This window comes from Dermacentor silvarum, chromosome 10, assembly GCF_013339745.2.
Source record: "Dermacentor silvarum isolate Dsil-2018 chromosome 10, BIME_Dsil_1.4, whole genome shotgun sequence".
Lineage (NCBI taxonomy): Eukaryota > Metazoa > Arthropoda > Arachnida > Ixodida > Ixodidae > Dermacentor > Dermacentor silvarum.
In genome coordinates, this window is record NC_051163.1 from 4,879,213 (window position 1) to 4,898,091 (window position 18,879).

Consider the following 18,879-nt stretch of genomic DNA (forward strand, 5'->3'; position numbering starts at 1 on the left):
GACACTTCAACCGGATTTCTGCCGTCGGCGTCGCCGTTGCCGTCGCCGTGAGGTTCCGTATAGATAAAATCTTCGCCGCGCGCTGTATGCCCGAGCGGAAGCGTGCGGGGACGCGCGCTATCACGGAGAGCGAACGCACTCAATCTCCCACGCGCAAGCAAGGAAGCGGGAAGCCAGCGCCGGAGGGAGCGGGGGGGGGGGGGGGGGGGGGCACACTTTTACTCTGCCAACAACCGCGCTCGTCGCTCGACCGCACCGTCTCTTATCTCCACATGGCTCTGACCTTTATGCACTGTGCATTCGCCGCTCAGTTTCTGTTGAAGCGATAGACCGCACGTACCTTCGCCCGCTGCTGTGGCGTATATTTTTTTTTTATTTAGAGATACTGCAATCCCCAAAGGGATTTTAGCAGGGTGGAAGTACAATATATCAGCGTACAAATGCAGGCAACAAAACAAAGCAATACGTAGTACATTGCCTATACAAACAACATCGGTTTAAATAAAAGTGGCAAAAAGAAATGAATGAGGTCACATTTGATCTTGAGGCCTAATCAACAGATGTTAGCAACAAATAAAGACAACGAAGGCTGAGTAACTTCTATATTAGTCAAATTATTCCATTCTATCACAGTCCTAGGAAAAAAGGAATATTTAAAACAATTATTTTTTACGCGGAATGGTGTCACTGTTAGTTGATGCCTTTGTCTTGTGGCATACCCGGAAGAAAATGTAATTATATCAGTGATGTTAATGTTGTAGTGTCCATTTACAAGCTGATAGAAGAATTTTAGTCGGGAAACTCGATTGCGCTCTGTTAGTGCAGGCAAGTTGGCTTGTTTTAGGAGTTCAGTTACTGAGGTACGGGAGAAGTTATTATAAATGAAGCGAACTGCCTTTCTCTGCACCCGTTCGAGCTTTTTGATGTTAGTTTGCGTAAACGGATCCCAGATAATAGCTGCATAATCTAGTACTGGGCGTATAATTGTTTTATACGCTAATAAGCGAACGGGACACGTGGACAGCTTTAATGCTCTCCTAAGAAAAAACAATTTACGATAGGCATTAGTGGTTACCTTATCGATGTGCCGATTCCATTTGAGGTTGTTAGTTATCCACAGGCCAAGGTACTTGTATTCTGTTACTTCAGATAGAAAAATATTGTTAGCCGAGTAATTGAAACTAAGCTTTTTCTTTTTGTGAGTAATGCACATAAAAACAGTTTTCTCAAAGTTCACTGACATCTGCCAGTCTTCACACCAGGCAACTACCTTCTGAAACGCATCATTTAGTAATACTTGATCCGAGGGGTTGTCTATTACTGAATATAAAACACAGTCGTCTGCATATAATTTGATTTTAACAGGAAGATCATTTACAATATGCAGCAAGCGCATATATGCGCTTGCTGCCAGCGTTTTGACAGTCGTTGTCTGCAGTCATTCAGTGTGATCTATTCATGTTTGTTTGTGCGCGCTCACACCACGCTTGTTCATTCAGTTAGTAATAGTCAGGCCACATTTTCCAACGCACGCTACACATGCAATGCTGCCCGGATCGGCAGTGCAGCGCTACAGGTGTGTCCCTTCGCACGCGTTGCCCACGGGAAGCGCTTCTCATCAACACCACCGTTTCACACGCGCCTTCTCGTGGTCATAGAGTCTCTCTTCATGTCGGTCTACTTACGCCGCAGCACACCTGCTTACTTAATCAGCTCATGTTTACTATAATTCATATTGCTACCAAAGCCGATCACCTTACTTCGTATGACATTGCTGTGTTGCTATCGCATTCATTGCTTCGCCCTTAGGGCGAAACTGTGACATTTTTAAAAATGTAAATACGCATTTGGTGACGCAGCTAAATGTCTCTTCCCCTCCCTCCCGTCCCCCACGGCCTTTCGCGCGACGGAAGAAGTCACGTTTGCTCTCCGCCGTGCGTTCGCTCCCCGTGAAAGCGCGCGGCGTCCCTCGCGCGCTTTCACTCGCACATACGGCGCGCGGCGACGATTTCATCGCCGTTGGACTTCATATGGAACCTCACGGCGACGGCAAACATCCGCTTGGAGGGTCCATATAATTGCTATCGCAATAAAATAACCTGGTAAAAAGAGCGCTAGCCCCTTGAACCTATCACCACTGCCCCCCCCCCCCCCTCCCGCCGCCTTTCGCTCAAAAAAAGATAAGCAATAACTTCGTATCCACTCCCCCCCCCCCCCCCCACGTTCTGCCAACACCTCCCCCTCCCCCCAAAATCGCAAAGCTGGATAAACCCCTGCACATACCAGGGACAAAAAAGAAAGAAGGAAAGAGAGAGAGAGAAGGAAAGAGAACGAGGGAGACAAAAGAAAGTTAGAGAGAAAGAAAGAAAATCACCACGAAGGTCAGATACACACACGACAAGCTTTGCTTACCCCCATTTTCTCGACAGGGGAAGGGCTGGTGATTTTTTTCCTTTTGCGCAGTGAAGTACTCTGAAAAGAGAAGAGGCCAGCATCCGCTGATCCCGCGTGAACATTGGGGAGACTCAAAACGTAACGTCTCTATCACATACAAAAGGTCACAATCAAACGGATTATCTGCACAACTCGATTCATCACGTGTGTGTCTCCCTTCTTGTCGTGTTTTTTTTTTTTTTCTTTTTTTTGCGCTGTTTCCCTATCGAGTATGTACCGACTAGCCCAAGCCTCTACGGTCGATTCATCACTTTGAGTGACGGCCGCTGACTTCTGTGACCCACGACAGTGATCGACCCAGAATATGGCCACAGTTCTGCAACAGCCGATATGGTCCTATATCCCAAATCTATACGGTCCCTCTTGGAACACGGCATGGTTAGTTTAAGCCGGATGACGAAACAGACTTGACTGACTGATGCGTCATTGCACGTGAGCAGTACTTTCTTTGTAATCACGGGTATCTGCACGCACGGTCTACTTAGAATCAATGGTGTTAAATGATTGTCGGTCCTAAAGCTTATCAGGTGACGCGATATGAATGCTGAGAACGGTACGCAGGGTTGTCGTCAAAAAGCGACAAAGAATGTTGAGCAAAGTGCTCTCGGGGTTGTAGTCAAAAAGAGACAAGCTTGCTTCAGCGATTGTGCCGTTAGTTGACGTGCTGCAGTGGCAGGCAGACCTACACATGAGCGTAATACGGGCAGGAAGGTTGCAGCGTTACGCGCCGAAATGTTTCATACAATTGTTGCCGTGGGCTGTAACTCACCTCATCAAGCGAGTCGTGCCCGTTGTTGGCACTATAAATAGCCAAGAACAGATGCAACCACTTGATTTGCTCGGATTCTTCCTGCAACAGCACTTTGTGGCAGGCGAATGGCCGAATGCAAGCCCTGCTTCCACGGTGTAGCTTGGATCCCCACAGGATGTCGTGGATTGCTTCTTCACTGCTACATCAGCACGATGTCGAAAACGAAGGCTTTGCACGATAAAAAATAAACCAATCTTCAGCAGGTGATCCGAGGAAGTTTTTGCTATTTCTATGGTGGCCATCACTAGCTGGGCTCATTACGTAGGGAAAATTGTTTCTGGACTAAGAATGGGGCAATCCATACTATGGAAAGGCAGTGGTGCCCACTTCAATCCCCCAAGTAAGAACTTTTTACTGAGAAGCTCTTTCTGAAAGAAACCATGTAGATTTAATCTAAATTCTTCCTCTGAAACGATCACCATTCTAATCAAGTTATTTCCGTCATATGTTACTGCGATTGCCCAGCTTCTCGGCACATTAATTTAACCACATATATTTAGAGTGAGAAAGGCTACCAGAAGACAGAAAGCTGCTCTATCCATAAAATTTGCAGGCATTCATATTCGTAGCCTCATTCATACACACCACACGTGTTGACGGCTTATTTGTTGTTGGCACAATCAAAGAATTTGCCTGCCAGCAAGAAAAGCATGTTCCAGAAGGGGTAATCAAGTTCTTCTCAAGGGGTTCATGTACCACGGCTGCATAAAGAACAAGAGCTGCATTATTCACTGTCATGTCTAGCTGCAGACTAAATGCAGCCGAACGGTGGCCGAGGTTTTAACCACAGCTGGCAAGCTACTGTACATTGCCACATTCTTTTCCATGCAACCAACCAACACAATTCTCCAATGCATGCCAGAGGCGGCCAAGCTTGCGCTCTGCCAAGCCACAATGGCAGCAGAAACAGCAAGTGTTCTGCAGAACGTACATACAAGTTTATTTTCAGCATTTTTTTTATAAAAATACCCGGTTCGCGACTATTCTGTACAAACTATGTACACAATGCTTTCCGAAAGGACATGGAAGGACAACACAAACACTTAACCAAGAACACATAAATAAGAGGAACAGGAGTGGAAGCGAGAGAGCACACCTGAGCAGACAGGAATAGCTGCTGGGATGGCGCTCTCACACCTTTCTTCCACATGAGGAAACAAATAACTTAAAAACAAAACCACTTGCCACTAAGCAGACTCGCACGTGACAACCAATTCTACATTTGAAAACAAAAAATGAGACAGGTGTTTTCTACACCCGCAAATCAAGAATTGCGAAAGTGATGCGCATATATGTACATTGTTTATGCTCATGAAATGTCTGGGATGGCAGATTACAATGCTTGTGATGATGGATAAGGGCAATGTTTACAGGGCGGGTGGAAGGTAGGCAAGGTTCATTCTGTACATTCTCAAAATAAATACAGGTGGACTGATGACAGAAACAAACAACTGCGTGCAGTTGGGGAATGGAACACAGCAGTGTGCAACAAGACTGGTCTGCTTGCGACACACACGGGCAGCGACGTCCGGTAAGGAGGGATCTTTTTTGTCATATCACAGCTACGCAGTAAGGAGGCAGTCCCTTAGCTTCTTCGCCCCTAGACGCACAGATGGGCACCTCTTCAAAGACGACGCTGCACTCAAGTCCGTCGCAAAGAAGAAAAAAAAAAAAACATGCACACAGATACAGGGTCCCCAGTCCTTCACACGCTAGGCAGTCGTAGACTTGGCAGAGCAGAGATTCTTGCCACGCAAAATGCGCGTGTTTGCACTGATGAAAAAAGCTGTCTCCTCGTCTCCATTCAGCGGGAAGACTTGTTTAGCGGCACATTAGGGCTTCTCTCCTGTCTCTCACATATCGCCAGCGGGGGCCTACACTCGTCCACACTTCCCAACAGAACGCAACGTCCGTGATGATGATGATGAACCGCGGCTCTCTAGAATGAGGAATTGGTGCTCTCTAAAGGGGGCGTGATCATCAAATGCAGATGCTGTCTTGACTTCCGGTGGAGTTCTGGTCTAGCGAGGACTGCTCGCCGCGCGCACAGCGCACGGGGATGTTCTCGGAGACGGTGCTGTTGAGGTCGTCGGCGACCATCCACTCGTGCTCGAGAATCTCCTCGAGGGTGGGCCGTTCCGCGGGCACCAGCGCCAAGCAGCGGCGGATCAGGTCCTCGCACATGGGCGACAACTTCCGCCGGAAGTGCAGCTCGGCGCGAAGGATCTGCTCGTCCTGCTCGAAGGGGATGTCGCCGCACACCATGTCGTACAGCAGGATGCCCAGCGACCACACGGTGGCGGCGCGGCCGTTGTACCGGCTGCGCTGGATCCACTCGGGAGGGCTGTACACCCGGGTGCCTGCATACACAACAAACAATCGGGTCGCTCACTTCCATGGTTCGTTCGACGCAGTGTAGCTAACATGGCCGCTAACATCCTCAGCGGTCAACGACCAAGTCGCTGAGCCCCCAAACAACGGCCTCGCCCTGCAGGCAGACAAGACGCGCCCGACTACTTCCTGCGGAGGCGGCTCTCGTGGTGGGTTTATTTTCGGGTCGCCGACTACGCAGAATGGCTGGCGTCGGCGCCGCGCCCCACGACGGGGCCAGAGCCGAAAATACAAAACGCGCGACAGTCACTGCGGCGGCTCCGAAAGCAACCGCGGGACGACGCAAGCTGCCTTAGCCAAGGCGAGAACACATAGAAAGTGCACGAATCGTTACGAGATATGCAAACGCCCTTTGCGTGCGGTCTAGCGATCCGCCCTCAAACTAACTTGCTTGATGGTATGGCCGAAATGGCCTTTTGATTGCACACGAGCCTCCAGTACAACGCCGGCGGAAATTTTTTCGAAGACGAAGTCGAGTGGTGTAACATTTTGACCGACAGTGCCGAGAAATGACAGAGCGGGCACCGAGCTCACAATCACTTATTGAATATGAACGAGAAAGGAACCGAGGGGCCCGATCTTTATTGATCATAACATAAGAAGCCAACAGACATCCTTGTTGACTTCTTATATATTGTTGGCTCCATTCGAGTGATAGCGGCGTGCGAAGCAATGACGACGGGCTAAATAAATGGTACTTTCGGACCGGAGAAAGGGCAATGCAGTGAAGTCGCACTGTACATTGAAGCTAAAAGGAGTGTGGGAATACCATCGCACTGCCCTGGCTCTATGCTGAAAGAAAAGCCCATGCCTGCTGAAAAGCGAAGCCCAAGAGAACCGCCACAACGGATATTTGAAAATGCCCGACCAATCAACGTTTTCGGGCGGCAGAAAAGAAATAGGGGGAGAGAGAAGGAGAGCACGATGCGAGCGGTCACGTGGCCAAAACACGGCCACCCTCCTCGCGGCGCTTCCGGCAACAGTGGCGGCAGCGAAACGTGGCTGCGCGCCGCCGAGGACTATCGATGGACGGCTTCCTGGTAACTAAACAAAGATGGATGCCGTCGCGAGCGCGCGGTTAGACCCGAATCGATCGACGCCGGGCCGGCTAGACTGCACGCGTGCTATCTGCGCACTCGTCCCCTACGCGCGCACCCGTAATAATGCGCTTCTGAACTTGGCACGCGATTGCTGCTAGTACTTGTATAAGCGCGCCACGGCAACGTGATTAAATCGTTCGAATCGGAGAAAGCCATCCTTAAAGCAACAACGCCGCCAAGTACCATTTCACTAGCACGCGCCCTAATGCTACCGTGGGTTCACGATTCGTCTGCTTAGGTCCACAGCAAGGATCGCGCCCTAACCATGCAGCAACAATATAGTATGGCAGGCTCACCGTCAAAGTCCGTGTAGAATCCCTCTCGAAGGAAGGCTCCGGAACCGAAGTCGATGAGGTTGACCGAGAGGGTCTTGAGGTTGACCAGAATGTTCTCGTCCTTGATGTCGCGGTGGATGACGCCCGCCTTATGGCACGCTATCACACACTGGACTATCTGCTTGAAGAAGAGTCGCGAAAGCGTCTCCTCGAGCACGCCTTTTTCGGTGATGTAGTCGAACAGGTCCTTCACCACTTCGGGCCGCTCCATGATGAGAATAAACGAGTCGGGACGCTCGTACCAGTCCAGCAGCCGGATCACGCCCGGAACGTGGTCCACACGCCGCAGGAGCACGATTTCCAGCGGCACCCTCTGACCGCTGATCTGTACCAAGAAGAGAAGACGCTCGTCTTAAGGATTTTCATGACCTCGAGCACGCTTCTAACACAGCAAATGCTTTAGAGCTGTTTGAGGCGTACGGTAAGAATGTAATTGCAGGCAAGTTCCAAAAAAAAAAAAAAAATCGCTCTCATATCGAGCGAAAGCGGTGCAGCACGGTTCGACATAACTATATAGTGATTTGGGTTTTCAGGCGGCACAATTATTGCGCGCGTACTGCAATATTTTCGACCACATGTTTCCACATGGTGGCATCGATCGACACGCGCCGTACCGAACGGGAAGCGAAAATATTGCTGCCAGTAGCGCCAAAACAATCGAGCGCGCGGGCGCCGACGAGGCGGCGCTACCAGCGACGCCGCTCAGTCGCGCTGCTGCTCGTCGTCGAACAATGCCCCGCCGCGAAACTACTCGCAACGCGCGCCGCCATTCCGCCGCTGCGAGCGACGAACTGCCGGGCAAGGGGAGAAGCCGCAAACATGGCGCCGTTGCAGCATCTAGGTTGCGCGGGAGGAGAAGAACCTCCTCACCCGGCCGAAAGAATCGGCGGCTTTAACCGATCTAGGTTGGCTGCATTCCTGGCCGAGGGAAACGGACGCTCGCGAACTCTGGCGTGCCCTGGGGGGCGCATTCTTTGGCCGTCTACATCGCGCGCAAGATTCCCCACTAAACCGCACAACAAAGATCAACACTCACCGTGCCCCATTCGGTCACTTTGTCCCGGGATACATGCTTGATGGCCACCTGGAAAAAGAATCCAAAAATCACTCGTCAATATCGCTAGAGGCGCGCAAGCGGCAACTTCCGAAACTCGCTGAATGACGCCAAGAGCGCCATTTGTGCGAGCGGTTTCGTTTAATCCGAAGCGCTCAAGTACAATCGGCTATGCGCTTTCGCATAACTCAGCAAGCCACACGATTCGATGAATAAGATTCATCGCGAAGGACACATCGTGAGAAGAAACTTGGCGCAAATTCAACAGCCGAACATGGAGGTCCCCTTACCGCCAAGTTGTCGCGGTTCCGGGTGCCAGCGTAGACGGTTCCGAAGCCTCCCTTGCCGAGAAGCGCGCCGACGCGGTAGTTCTTTTCGAACGAGTTGTTCTTCTCGGCTTGCGCTGCAAAGAGTGGAGCAACGCTGTGAGTATCCATGGCCCGGGGACAACGCTTTGGGAAAACGCCGCCGTGCACGGTGTCGTGGTTATTACCTGGGCGATCCCAAAGCATAGAGCTTAAACCGGGTATGCGCCGTCCAACCATCGTTGTGTAATCCAGGGCGGAGCACAGAAACACAACACGCAGATCAAACGACGGTGGTTAATCCAAACGGCCAGATGCGACGGGCACAAGCAACGGTTTGGCGGGACTTTTTTTTTTTCTCCCTAGCCACCACGCGCAGCACCAACCACCATCACGAGCGTCCGCCGCCGTCTATGAATCGCGGACGCCCGCGCTCATGTGATAAATATCAAGGGAGAGAAGGCGGCTCACGTCGCTTGTATCACTCCGCCAACTGACGCTGGCGTGGAATTCCCGCCACCTATAATTAACTAATCCCGCGCAAAGCAAAATATGCTCAAACTTTGAAAATTTAAAAAGTGTTTTGAAAATAAATTCGTTGTTTTCGTAATTTTGACACCAGAATTAACACTCAAAATACGAAGACGACACTAGAACTACTTTGGCCCGACCCTGCGGAAGAACCAAACGCGCCGAGGCCCTCCAGACAGGCACAGCAGAAAAAAACCCGACGTCACGGCGCCTAGTGACGTCGTCAACCGACTCGGTCCAATGGCCGCACTCTCCGCGTCCGCCCAATGGGAGCGCGGGAAAGGGCACAGAGACGCCGTGACGTAGGAGGAAAAGGGCGCGGAATGTACGCTATGCTTGTGTGTATGTGCCTGCGCGCGTGAAGACCCTCTCTTTCTCTCGAGGTCTCTGGTTTTCGTTTTTGTTTTCGAATGTTCTTTTCTTCTCTCCCTCAATCGGTCTGTGAGAGCGGAGCCGTTTAGTGCCCGCTGCCGGTAAGTTTCGTACGTACACATCACGCTTTCCCGCCTCGTACGCGCGCCGCTCTCTCGCCCATCTCGCGGGGGTAGCTGCGTCGCTGGCCGCCGCTAGCAGAGGGCGCGAGAAGCGCGACGTAAGCGTGGCGCCAACGGCCTGAGAAGGTCATCGCGCGCCCTCGGAAATGCCAAAGCCGCCAGCGACAGACACACTGTTTCGCTAGCGTTTTCTCTTGTTTGTTTTGGCGCTCCGAGGAAGACGGCCGGGCCCTTGGGGCCCATGTTAATTTCCATATTTGCCTGTGCTCGAAAATTAGCCGGCCAAGTCAGTATCGGCTTACCTCGGTAAACTCGGGTTCACAGCTCCGACGGTCGCCTGTCTTTGGACGTTGCTGCCCGTCGAACCGTTCTATCGCATGCCGAACAGCCAGCGAGTGTTCTCGAGAAACGGGCGGCAGCCGAACGCCTGAGCTGTTTTCGCGCGCGTTTCACTGATGCTGAAGCGATGACAGTTTCAAGGAGGATCTCGCGTGGCCATCGGAGGGTGCCTCACGAGTAATCGCACGACTTTCTCCGCACCCATTTCACAGGCCTGTTCATACTCGCGCCTGTGCGAGTATGAACGGCAGCCGACCGGCGAGGGGGTGTGTGTAGGTCAGTATATAGAACGGTAGTGCAAGTTAGAGCACTGCACGGGGCCGTTTTTTCAGGCTCGTCCCCGAAAGTGCCATGCTCGCCCGGCTCGGTGATTTCAAACCTGCGCCTTACCCCGCCTGAGAGATTCAGGCCCGGCCCGGTTCCACCCATTAACCCTTGAGCTATACGAAACTAGGTAGCGTTCTCCGGTTATAGAAATATACTCTCATGCCGATCAACGGGTGCCGGGTATTCTTCAACATGCGTTCTTCAAGATTCTTCAGATTGGGATATGATGTACACTTGTTTGTCCACGTAAATCCGCAGAAACCCACCTGGTGCTAGAAAAACATGTCAAAGGCTGCCAACACGAGGGTTGAGTCATTTAACGTGTGAAAGCAGCATTCAAAAAAAAAAATGCAATGATAGCACAAAATCTTCTGCATTCTGTTTTGTTTCTTCACATCTCTCACAAGTGTCGCAAAATTCTGCAACATCCGCGTAGGCTGAAATTATTTAAGAACAATGGACACTTGAAAGACAAAATTTAATCAGTTGGACTAATTGTAAGATAAAATACGTAGAATACTCAACTCGCTCGAACAAATAGTGAACAAAAAAAATTGGAAACCAGTGTCGAGTTGCACTATGCCTTAACACAAAATTAATCTGTGAATGAATATTCCAAAATTTATTTGCTGCCACTTCGTTTTCATCCTCCAAGAACTCGTTTAAAATTATTTCATTTTTTCATTAAAGTGATCACGCACAAGACGGTGCAAAGCGGCACATCAATGAGCCCTGCCGAAAATGTACACATTTTTGTGCAGCAACAAAATAGTGTAAACGACTAGGCCTATAGGCACGTCTTCTGCTGTTAACAATGTAACCATTTGCGGTGAAACACCTTCCACGGATTCCTCTTGTTACGAGAAGGATACTTTGGACAACAGGCTAGGAAAATTTGACGTTGATGAAACGACGAATAGCGACGACGGCAGTAGGACCATGGGATGACGACAGGTGGCATAATCAGGATTGATTGACGAGAGCACAAATATAACGGAATCACGGCATGATGCTGGAATGGAATGACGGCTTTGGATGCCTGAAATGATGGTACGACAACAGCGTGGCGACCATTGTATGACGAAAATGGCGGGACGACGACGGTATGAAGAGAATCGAACGACAGCATCACGACCAAGGTATGACAATGATGACGATGGCATGTCAACGGTGGCATAATCACGATTGATGACTTCGATGGAACTGCGAGGGCAGTATGACGACATTTTGATGACGATGGCACGTAGTGGCTAAAGTTAGACAACTTGAGTCACATGGCGTAGGTAGAGAAAGAGTGCCGGAAGTATGGAAATGCTAATCGTGTTGAAAAGCTGTGTTGTGGCCTGCCTGCCTCGACTTTCCCATAAAATGGTAGGCACCACTGACCTAAAATTTGCATAGGCCTGCAGTTCTTATAGTCGTCAGTGTTCCGGGCCAGTCCCGAGCCCGGCCAGTGCAAGTGCGCAGTGAGCCTACAAAACTATTCGTGAGCGAGTGTTTGCCTATTCTGTCAACCTACGCTTGCGTGCCAAGCTGGAACATCGCGATGTCCTACCCTCCTCCATTTCACTCGACATATACTTTCAACAATATTAATATAACGCGTGCCGTAATTATTTTCTCAATGAAATCATCCTCACATCGGCTTGTTATAGGCGGACACTTTGTAGGTATCCGTCTGATATGGGCCGATGCCCGAGATAGCGCAGTCTGGAAAAAAAAAAGCGCAGTTTTGCCCGAATCGCGAATCATCGATTGCGATAGCAAATTGTCACACAACCACACGAAGTAAGGATAGTAGTTTTATCGGCCGTATAAACTTGTGAACATTCGCTAACTAAATTAACAAGCACGGTGTCCAGCGCGCACAGGCAAACATTAACCCATCCCACTCGATGACGGCGGACATTCGCAGTCAAAAGGCTAGCGTGAGGAAGCGCGGCCGGCAGCAGCAAGCTAAGTGACCTTCGCTTCCACGCATTCTGAGAGGCGAGAACACAGCACACGCAAAGGTACGAGCCGTCGACCCACCTAGACTTTGCCCCAAAAGCAGATCGCTTTCAAGATAAAGCCCACGCGACCGCACCATACGCAGTTGCTGCCGAAGTCGACACGAGAAACTCTTTTGGACCTTTTCATCCGATGGATGGATGAGGCTGAACCCTTTAAATCGGGCGGCGTCACACGCCACCTAGCCATGACTAGTAACATTTTTGTACTTTGTGGAGGGTGAAATTTCACCCTTGCCTTGATTTTAGCCACCAATCAGATAACCTCCGTTTGGTTATTTCTACCCGCTTAATGTCTATTTTGCCTCCACTGTCCCTAAACCCGAATGCTTTGAAAAAATCAGCCCCGTTGCTTTGCACTGTAGGGTTAAACCCTTTACAGAAAAGTATGAGGTGTTCAGCCGTTTCCTCTTCCTCTCCACATGGACCGCACAACGTGACTCGGTACATCTTAGTCCGCAATACTCCCGTCCTGGCTTCAAACACCGCGTGGCATGTGCACGTGCCCTCTGGAGCTCATTTGGGTGTCGCGACGTTAGCCTCTTGACAGCTGTAATCATCCGCGACCACCCAAAAAGCATTGCAGAAACTGCAGCGCTTACCCTTCTACTAACGTGCAAGACCAGAGGGGAAGGGAGAGAGGAGGCAGAGAATGGGTAGAACCGACGCAGTCGCGAAACGAGTGAAGCCTTGCCACTCTGGCAGTACAGGGGGATAGGGAAAATGTGACGAGAGAAGGCAATGAAACAGTGGTTCTGCACAAACTAATGGCACGGTACGGTACGCTTTTGCTATTTCTGAAAAACAAACACCATGCAAGTCTGTCAAACGGACAACTGACGCAGGGCAAGCAGACGCAAAGCCGCATTAAAACGTCGTAGGGTCTAGGCGCCGCTACTGAAGCGGTCGCACGTCATATCAACACCTTTGTGCCCGCCGCGGTAGGTGGACGGCTATGACATTGCTCGAGGTCGCGGGTTCGATTCCGAACCGCGGCAGCCGCATTTCGACGGGAGCGAAATACAAAAACGCTAGTGCACTTGGATGCACGTTAAAGAACGCCAGGGTTTCAAAATTAATCCGGAGTCCGCCACTACGGCGTGCCTCATAATCCGATCGTGGTACTGGCCCGTACAGCCCCATAAATCAAGTGTTAAAGTTTAACACTTCTGCCACGATGCGATGTGCCACGTGAGTGAGGGAATTATAATGCTCGAACCTCTTAGAGATTATGAACAATGGCGCACAACAACGCCTGAATCAAACACGTCTCCCAGCGTGTACTACGCAAACAAACAGCAGTGGTGCACTCAAGGTAACGTCTAACTTGAACTCACCACTCTCGTATTGGGCTAAACGCGGAAGAAATTACACATTCGCCGTCAACATCACCGCTAATTCTCGCCAATCAAAGCAAGCAGCTAGAAAACTTGGCTTACATCGGTTTCCACAGTGCGTAAGATGCGCATCAAGGCGTTCAGTCGTTTCGAGTGCAAGAGTGAAATTAACAAGAACGAAACTGTTAGACGAGCGTTGTCAAACGCAGTTGGACGGTGGGCGATTGTTTTCAATACGAAGCTGCAGTCGGCGTTGCAGATAGACAAAAGATTGTGCAATGCATTTTTATATCGCTATAGAGAGCGAGTCCTGAACGCCCCGCAGTTCGCCAAGTGGTGAGAGCAGCTGACCTCGCGGCATCAACCGCGGCTCCATCCACGCTTGGTCGATTGATTTCTATTGGCATCCCCTTTGAGACGGGGTCACGAGAAATAGTCAACTATCCTGCTCGACCTAGTCGCGCTCTACTGTTGGGGATAGTGCCAATGGCACGCCGATGCAATCTCGGACGATGTACACGGCGTGACAACCAAGGAGTAATCATTGCAGAATGCAGGTGATTAAATGACCATGATGGATGTCACGTCCGCCCTTAAAAGTACAGTACGGTGCACTCTTAGAGGGAACACGCGAGCGCGCGGCCGGCGGTCCGCGGAGCGCTAACTGCTGGCGAGATTTGGAAACGTGGAGCATGCGCATAGAATCACAAGGGCGGTTCGCACCCGCGTCCTCTGCTACTTCTCCGCCCCAGCACTCGGCGCGCGCTAGCACCGTTCTATATTTAGATGGTTGGAAAGACAAGCTTGCTATGCTCGCTGCATCAACCATCAGATTCCTTTATCAAAAGCGGCTGGCTGGTTCGAAAAGCATGTGGAAAGCTTACGATTAACTTTTTGGCGAGCACTGACACTAGGTTACGCAAGTGATGGGCTTTGTTATCGCTTTCACAGAATTCCACAGCTGGGGGCGTATTTCTTCGCTGATCGCATTTGCGGTGGGGCTAGTTCTTAAAAGCGGCATGGCCAGGGTACCTGAGGACGAAAAACTTCGCATAGTCGAGCTCTACACTAAAGAATACAGCCAGCGCGCTGTCGCTGTCCATGGTGAAGAGGCCACTTAAGGCCGTGAATAGAATTATCCAGGCTTTCAGAGATGAAAATAGGATCAAGGACGCCCCTCGGAAACCAAGGCCACGAGTGACAACTCAGGAGGACGATATGAATATCGTTGCATACGTTGCTGACAACCCTCGAGCTTCACTTAGCGAAATACGCCAGTGTTTTCAACTGACCGCTTCAAAAACAACTGAAGCGACGGCTGGCTGAAGCAGGATTCAAGAGCAGGATTTGCAGCGCAAAAACCGCTACTGACGAACGTGAACAAGTCAAAGCGCCTGTCGTTTGCCCAGCGGCATGAAGCGTGGTCCGCTGGCGATTGGGGCCGAGTGGTCTTCAGCGACGAGTGCACATTCACGACCAAATGGGATCAGAGGGCTCGTGTCTGGCGTCCAGACAGAACTCGGTATGTTCGAATTCTCTTAAGTCCTTCTCCAGTTCCCTAACCTTGCTACAACTTCCATAGTAAAGCAAACTAAATTTGAGTTTTAACGCGCCGAAGTCGAAAAAAAGTATGCAAGTGTCACCCAAGCGCCGCGATCGGAACTCCTTTAGAAATTATACGCTACTTATCATACACCCATTGTGCCACATGCGTGGGTTGGAAAACATGCCTGCACCAGAAATATTAAGGTATCTGCTGCCGAGAATGAAACACTCGATTTCGTATTAACAATCTTAATAATATTCGGGGTTTAACGTCCCAAAACCACGATATGATTACGGGGTATGCCATAGTGGAGGGCTCCGGAAATTGGGACCACCTGAGGTTCTTCAACATGCACCTAAATCTAAGTAGACGGGCCTCAGCATTTTCGCCGTATTAATAATCTTAAGTTTGCTGTTTCGTCTCGCAGTTCCTTCCGTTATAACATAATCGGCATTGCAAGACAAGAGTGCTGCACTATACAGCCTTCAACATTTTTTTTTTTTTTTTCGTTCGTGTTCGTGGTTCAGGCCTGAGTTTGTTCAGCGAGTAGCAGCAAGCGGACGGACTGTGGTGAGCGTTTGGGGCTGCATCACCCGTGACGGCCTCGGACCCCTCGTGCGCATACAAGGGTCCCTCACAGCGGACAAATACAGCAATATTCTGGACACCGTCGGCCTCCCGCACATCACCAGTCACATCACACCGCAGCATGACTGCATTTTTCAGCACGACCGCTCGCCGGTGCACACCGCCAAAAAGGTCGATCGCCTACTACAGCAGCGCGGAGTGACTGTGCTCATGTGGCCCCCCACAGTCCCCTGATTTGAATATAATACAAAATGTGTGGGTAAGGATGAAGACATCTCTCTCCCGCCTAAGTCTTCATGGAAAATCTGCGGATGACCTCTGGGCTGCGGTCAACGAGGAGTGGGAGCGGCTCAAGTGCGACTCATCCTTCACAGAAGCACTGTACAGGTCTCTGCCTGAAAGGATGAAGGCCGTAATCGGACGCTGAAGGTGACGTCACCCGGTACTGAACGAAGTCTAGGGCACGCTATTTGAGCACGAAGCGACTTAGGTTCATATGAGAATGGAAGACCCAGGATCCACCACACATTTCTCTAGACACCCCAAAACGATGAAACCAAAAGCCCGAGGCCTAAACAACCGACTTTTTTTTTTTTTGCGATTACCAGCGTAATCATCGGCATTACGAGTGTAATTTTTTTTTCAGTGCCTGGTATGTCGCGCTTAGTCCTACTTTGCTTGCACAGATCTGCATTTTATTTTGTGTTTCACAGGGCACAGACATGTTCCATTAGCTTTGCATTTTTTAAATGTTTCGAGGCTATAGATCTGGCCTGGCTCACCTATACTCTGTCACACAAATACAACGAATAAATTTTGTCTTCTTCGTTTACTCCGCGTCGTTCTACGCACACCATTTTTCAGCGCGTGTGTTGGTGAAACGCAATAATTTTCGTAAAAGTGCACGTCCTCGCATATTCTGGCGATGTTGCCTCAACGATTAAAAAAAAATCACGCGAGCGAGAACTAACATTTGCGGGGGTATTGCAAGCCACAACAAGGATATCATTCGGTGTCACGCCGTATTGGGAGATTTTGAACTATTATCAATCGCAAGTGTTTCCTTAACGTGCTTCTAAATACTATAAGCACATGGCTTTTCTTTGCATTTCGCCCGTAATCGAAATTCAGCCGCTTTGGCCATGAATGAAATCGCATCAAAGCTGCCGAGAAACCACAGCAACAAACGAACGGTATTTTTTTTTTTTTTTTTTGTGAGTTCTGCGTGCTGATTACCCAACGAGGCGCAGGAAGAGTACAGGGACATGAATCGCACCGCAGAAAAACGAACGCGCTATCCAGCGCACGGCAAGCGCGGGGGCGGTAAGTAGCAGACGAACGGCCGCAAGCACCGCCCTTGCGCCTTTATGCGCATGCTCCAAGTTTCAAAATCTCGCCAGCAGTTAGCGCTCCGCGTAGCGCCGGCCGCGCGCTCGCGTGTTCCCTCTAAAAGTGGACCGTACTGTACATACCTGCCGCCTCGGTTCGCCCAACTTATGTGCGGTGCCGGTTTGCTCTATATCTGCGGTACCGGCCAATCTTGTAAGAGAGCACCGTGAAGAGATACCTATAGCAGCAGCAAGCCACGTCACGCAACTCGGCAGGGTAGGCGAAGAATGAAGAGCCTAAACCCACAGCAAACAATTTATCGATGAGTAGCGATAAATATTAAAAGCAGCAATTAAGTATCCATCGAGTTAGTTGGCATGCTGCAGCTATGTTCAGTCTACTAATAAATGCTCACTTGTAGCAGAATGACGCACGTACTTGACTCTCTTCCGCAATAGTCTCGAGTGCGTGTTACAGCTGCTGCATGCAGTTGTGATGATTTAGAGCGCGTAATAAAGATGCATCTATGCTGCAAGCGCGTATGTTAACCTCTGATGTTATCCTCACCCAATCGACAGGATTTGTCTACTCGGCACGCGTCGCGGCTGCCATGCCCTAAAAGTTGAACTAGACCAACGGTCGTCTCCTAATTCCAGGGCTCGCATGGGCGCTTTACAAAGCCACCTCTTGCGTCTTACTGGCACAGACAGGGGCGTCAAAGGACGACACGGCTTCCAAACAGTCGCTGCCCTTGCAAAGAAGCCTTTCCGCATCGGCGGCTTTGTCGCGAACATTCCAAGTGGCGATCGCCTTGTCCGACCATCGGCGACTCTCCCCCCCCCCCCCCCCTTTCCCCCTCTAATTTAAAACTCTCTATTACAAAGAAATTGCAAGGGTATACGCACCAGTCGTACTCGGGAGCCGAAACGTCCCGACTAAATTGCGCTCATATATTAGAGCATATCTCCCTAAATTAATGCTAGCCAACTAAGCGTTAGAATAAGCAAGCTCAACTGATAAGGAAGCAAGGCCATCATTGCAGGCTTACGTTCTCGACAATACAACTCTAAGACCAATTTTTACAGCACCTTCGTAGCATGGCCAAAGCGCACTCAAACGACGGCCCGAACATCCAAAAAAACTCGGTAACAGTGCGGTTTGTAGGAATTCCCTTCACGCCCAAGTCAAATCAATGACCTACAAGACAGCACTCATTCTGTCGTACGCCGTTTAACCACTGCTGAGGAAGGACCCGATTTCGTCCCGAAACTTGAGGCTACGACATGCTAGACGCGCTCCGGGAGCGCGCTAGAGAGCAGATGTGACTCACGCGTCGATGTCCCCGGCAGCCCTGGTCTGTCCACTCGGGTGCTGGTCACGGCGGCCATCGATGCCTCTTCGCAAATCAACGGCGGGGCGTTGGCAGCGCCTGTGTCGGATGCTGCGATCACGTGGGACAAAGAGCGATTCCCGATGGCTTGGCGAGCCGAGAGCGCCGCTGCCCCCTCGTCGTCACGAGCATGCGCACACTAATGCCGCCGCACGGATTTCAAAAAATCGTAAACACGTGCGCTTACGAACCACGCAGCGCCTCAAATACGGTAGCTTTTGCCAGCTTTGGATTGCAGACAAACACTCTAAATCTTGAAGCAAACTGTATCATGCCATCAATTTTACGGGCACCCGCTGATGACACGACCTCAAAGTACTACATGAAGCAACTAGGCTCTCTGCGCAATTAGAGAATCGCATTCGTGCTAAAAATTTAGGTTCGATTAATGCTCCCTTCTGCACGAGGGAAGTTCTTCAAGAGGTCATCCTCTCGGAAGGATATTTAAAAACACTCCAGCGCGAAGGTACGGTAGTACGTAGGACTCACTCGTCGCTTCAATATCGCAGCGGTTTCCAAGATGGCTTCGAGACCACGAT

At 50.4% G+C, this 18,879-nt stretch overlaps 1 protein-coding gene across 3 annotated transcripts; it reads right to left on the bottom strand.

Annotated features, from left to right (window-relative positions):
• Positions 1-4,183: 4,183 nt before the first annotated feature.
• On the bottom strand, positions 4,184-18,353 carry LOC119430992 (serine/threonine-protein kinase pim-3). Of its 3 annotated transcripts, none has more exons than XM_049657280.1 (5): positions 18,281-18,353; positions 8,436-8,548; positions 8,128-8,175; positions 7,053-7,416; positions 4,184-5,625 (listed from the first exon to the last, which is right to left on the bottom strand). In XM_049657280.1, the coding sequence occupies exons 1-5, from the start codon at positions 18,336-18,338 to the stop codon at positions 5,246-5,248; spliced, it is 963 nt and encodes a 320-aa protein (XP_049513237.1). In that variant the 5' UTR covers positions 18,339-18,353; the 3' UTR covers positions 4,184-5,245. The 3 variants fall into 3 exon arrangements, with proteins under 3 accessions (XP_049513237.1, XP_037554387.1, XP_037554386.1); XM_037698459.2 differs by lacking the exon at positions 18,281-18,353 and adding an exon at positions 8,639-8,890; XM_037698458.2 differs by lacking the exon at positions 18,281-18,353 and having other exon boundaries at positions 8,436-8,891.
• Positions 18,354-18,879: the final 526 nt, after the last annotated feature.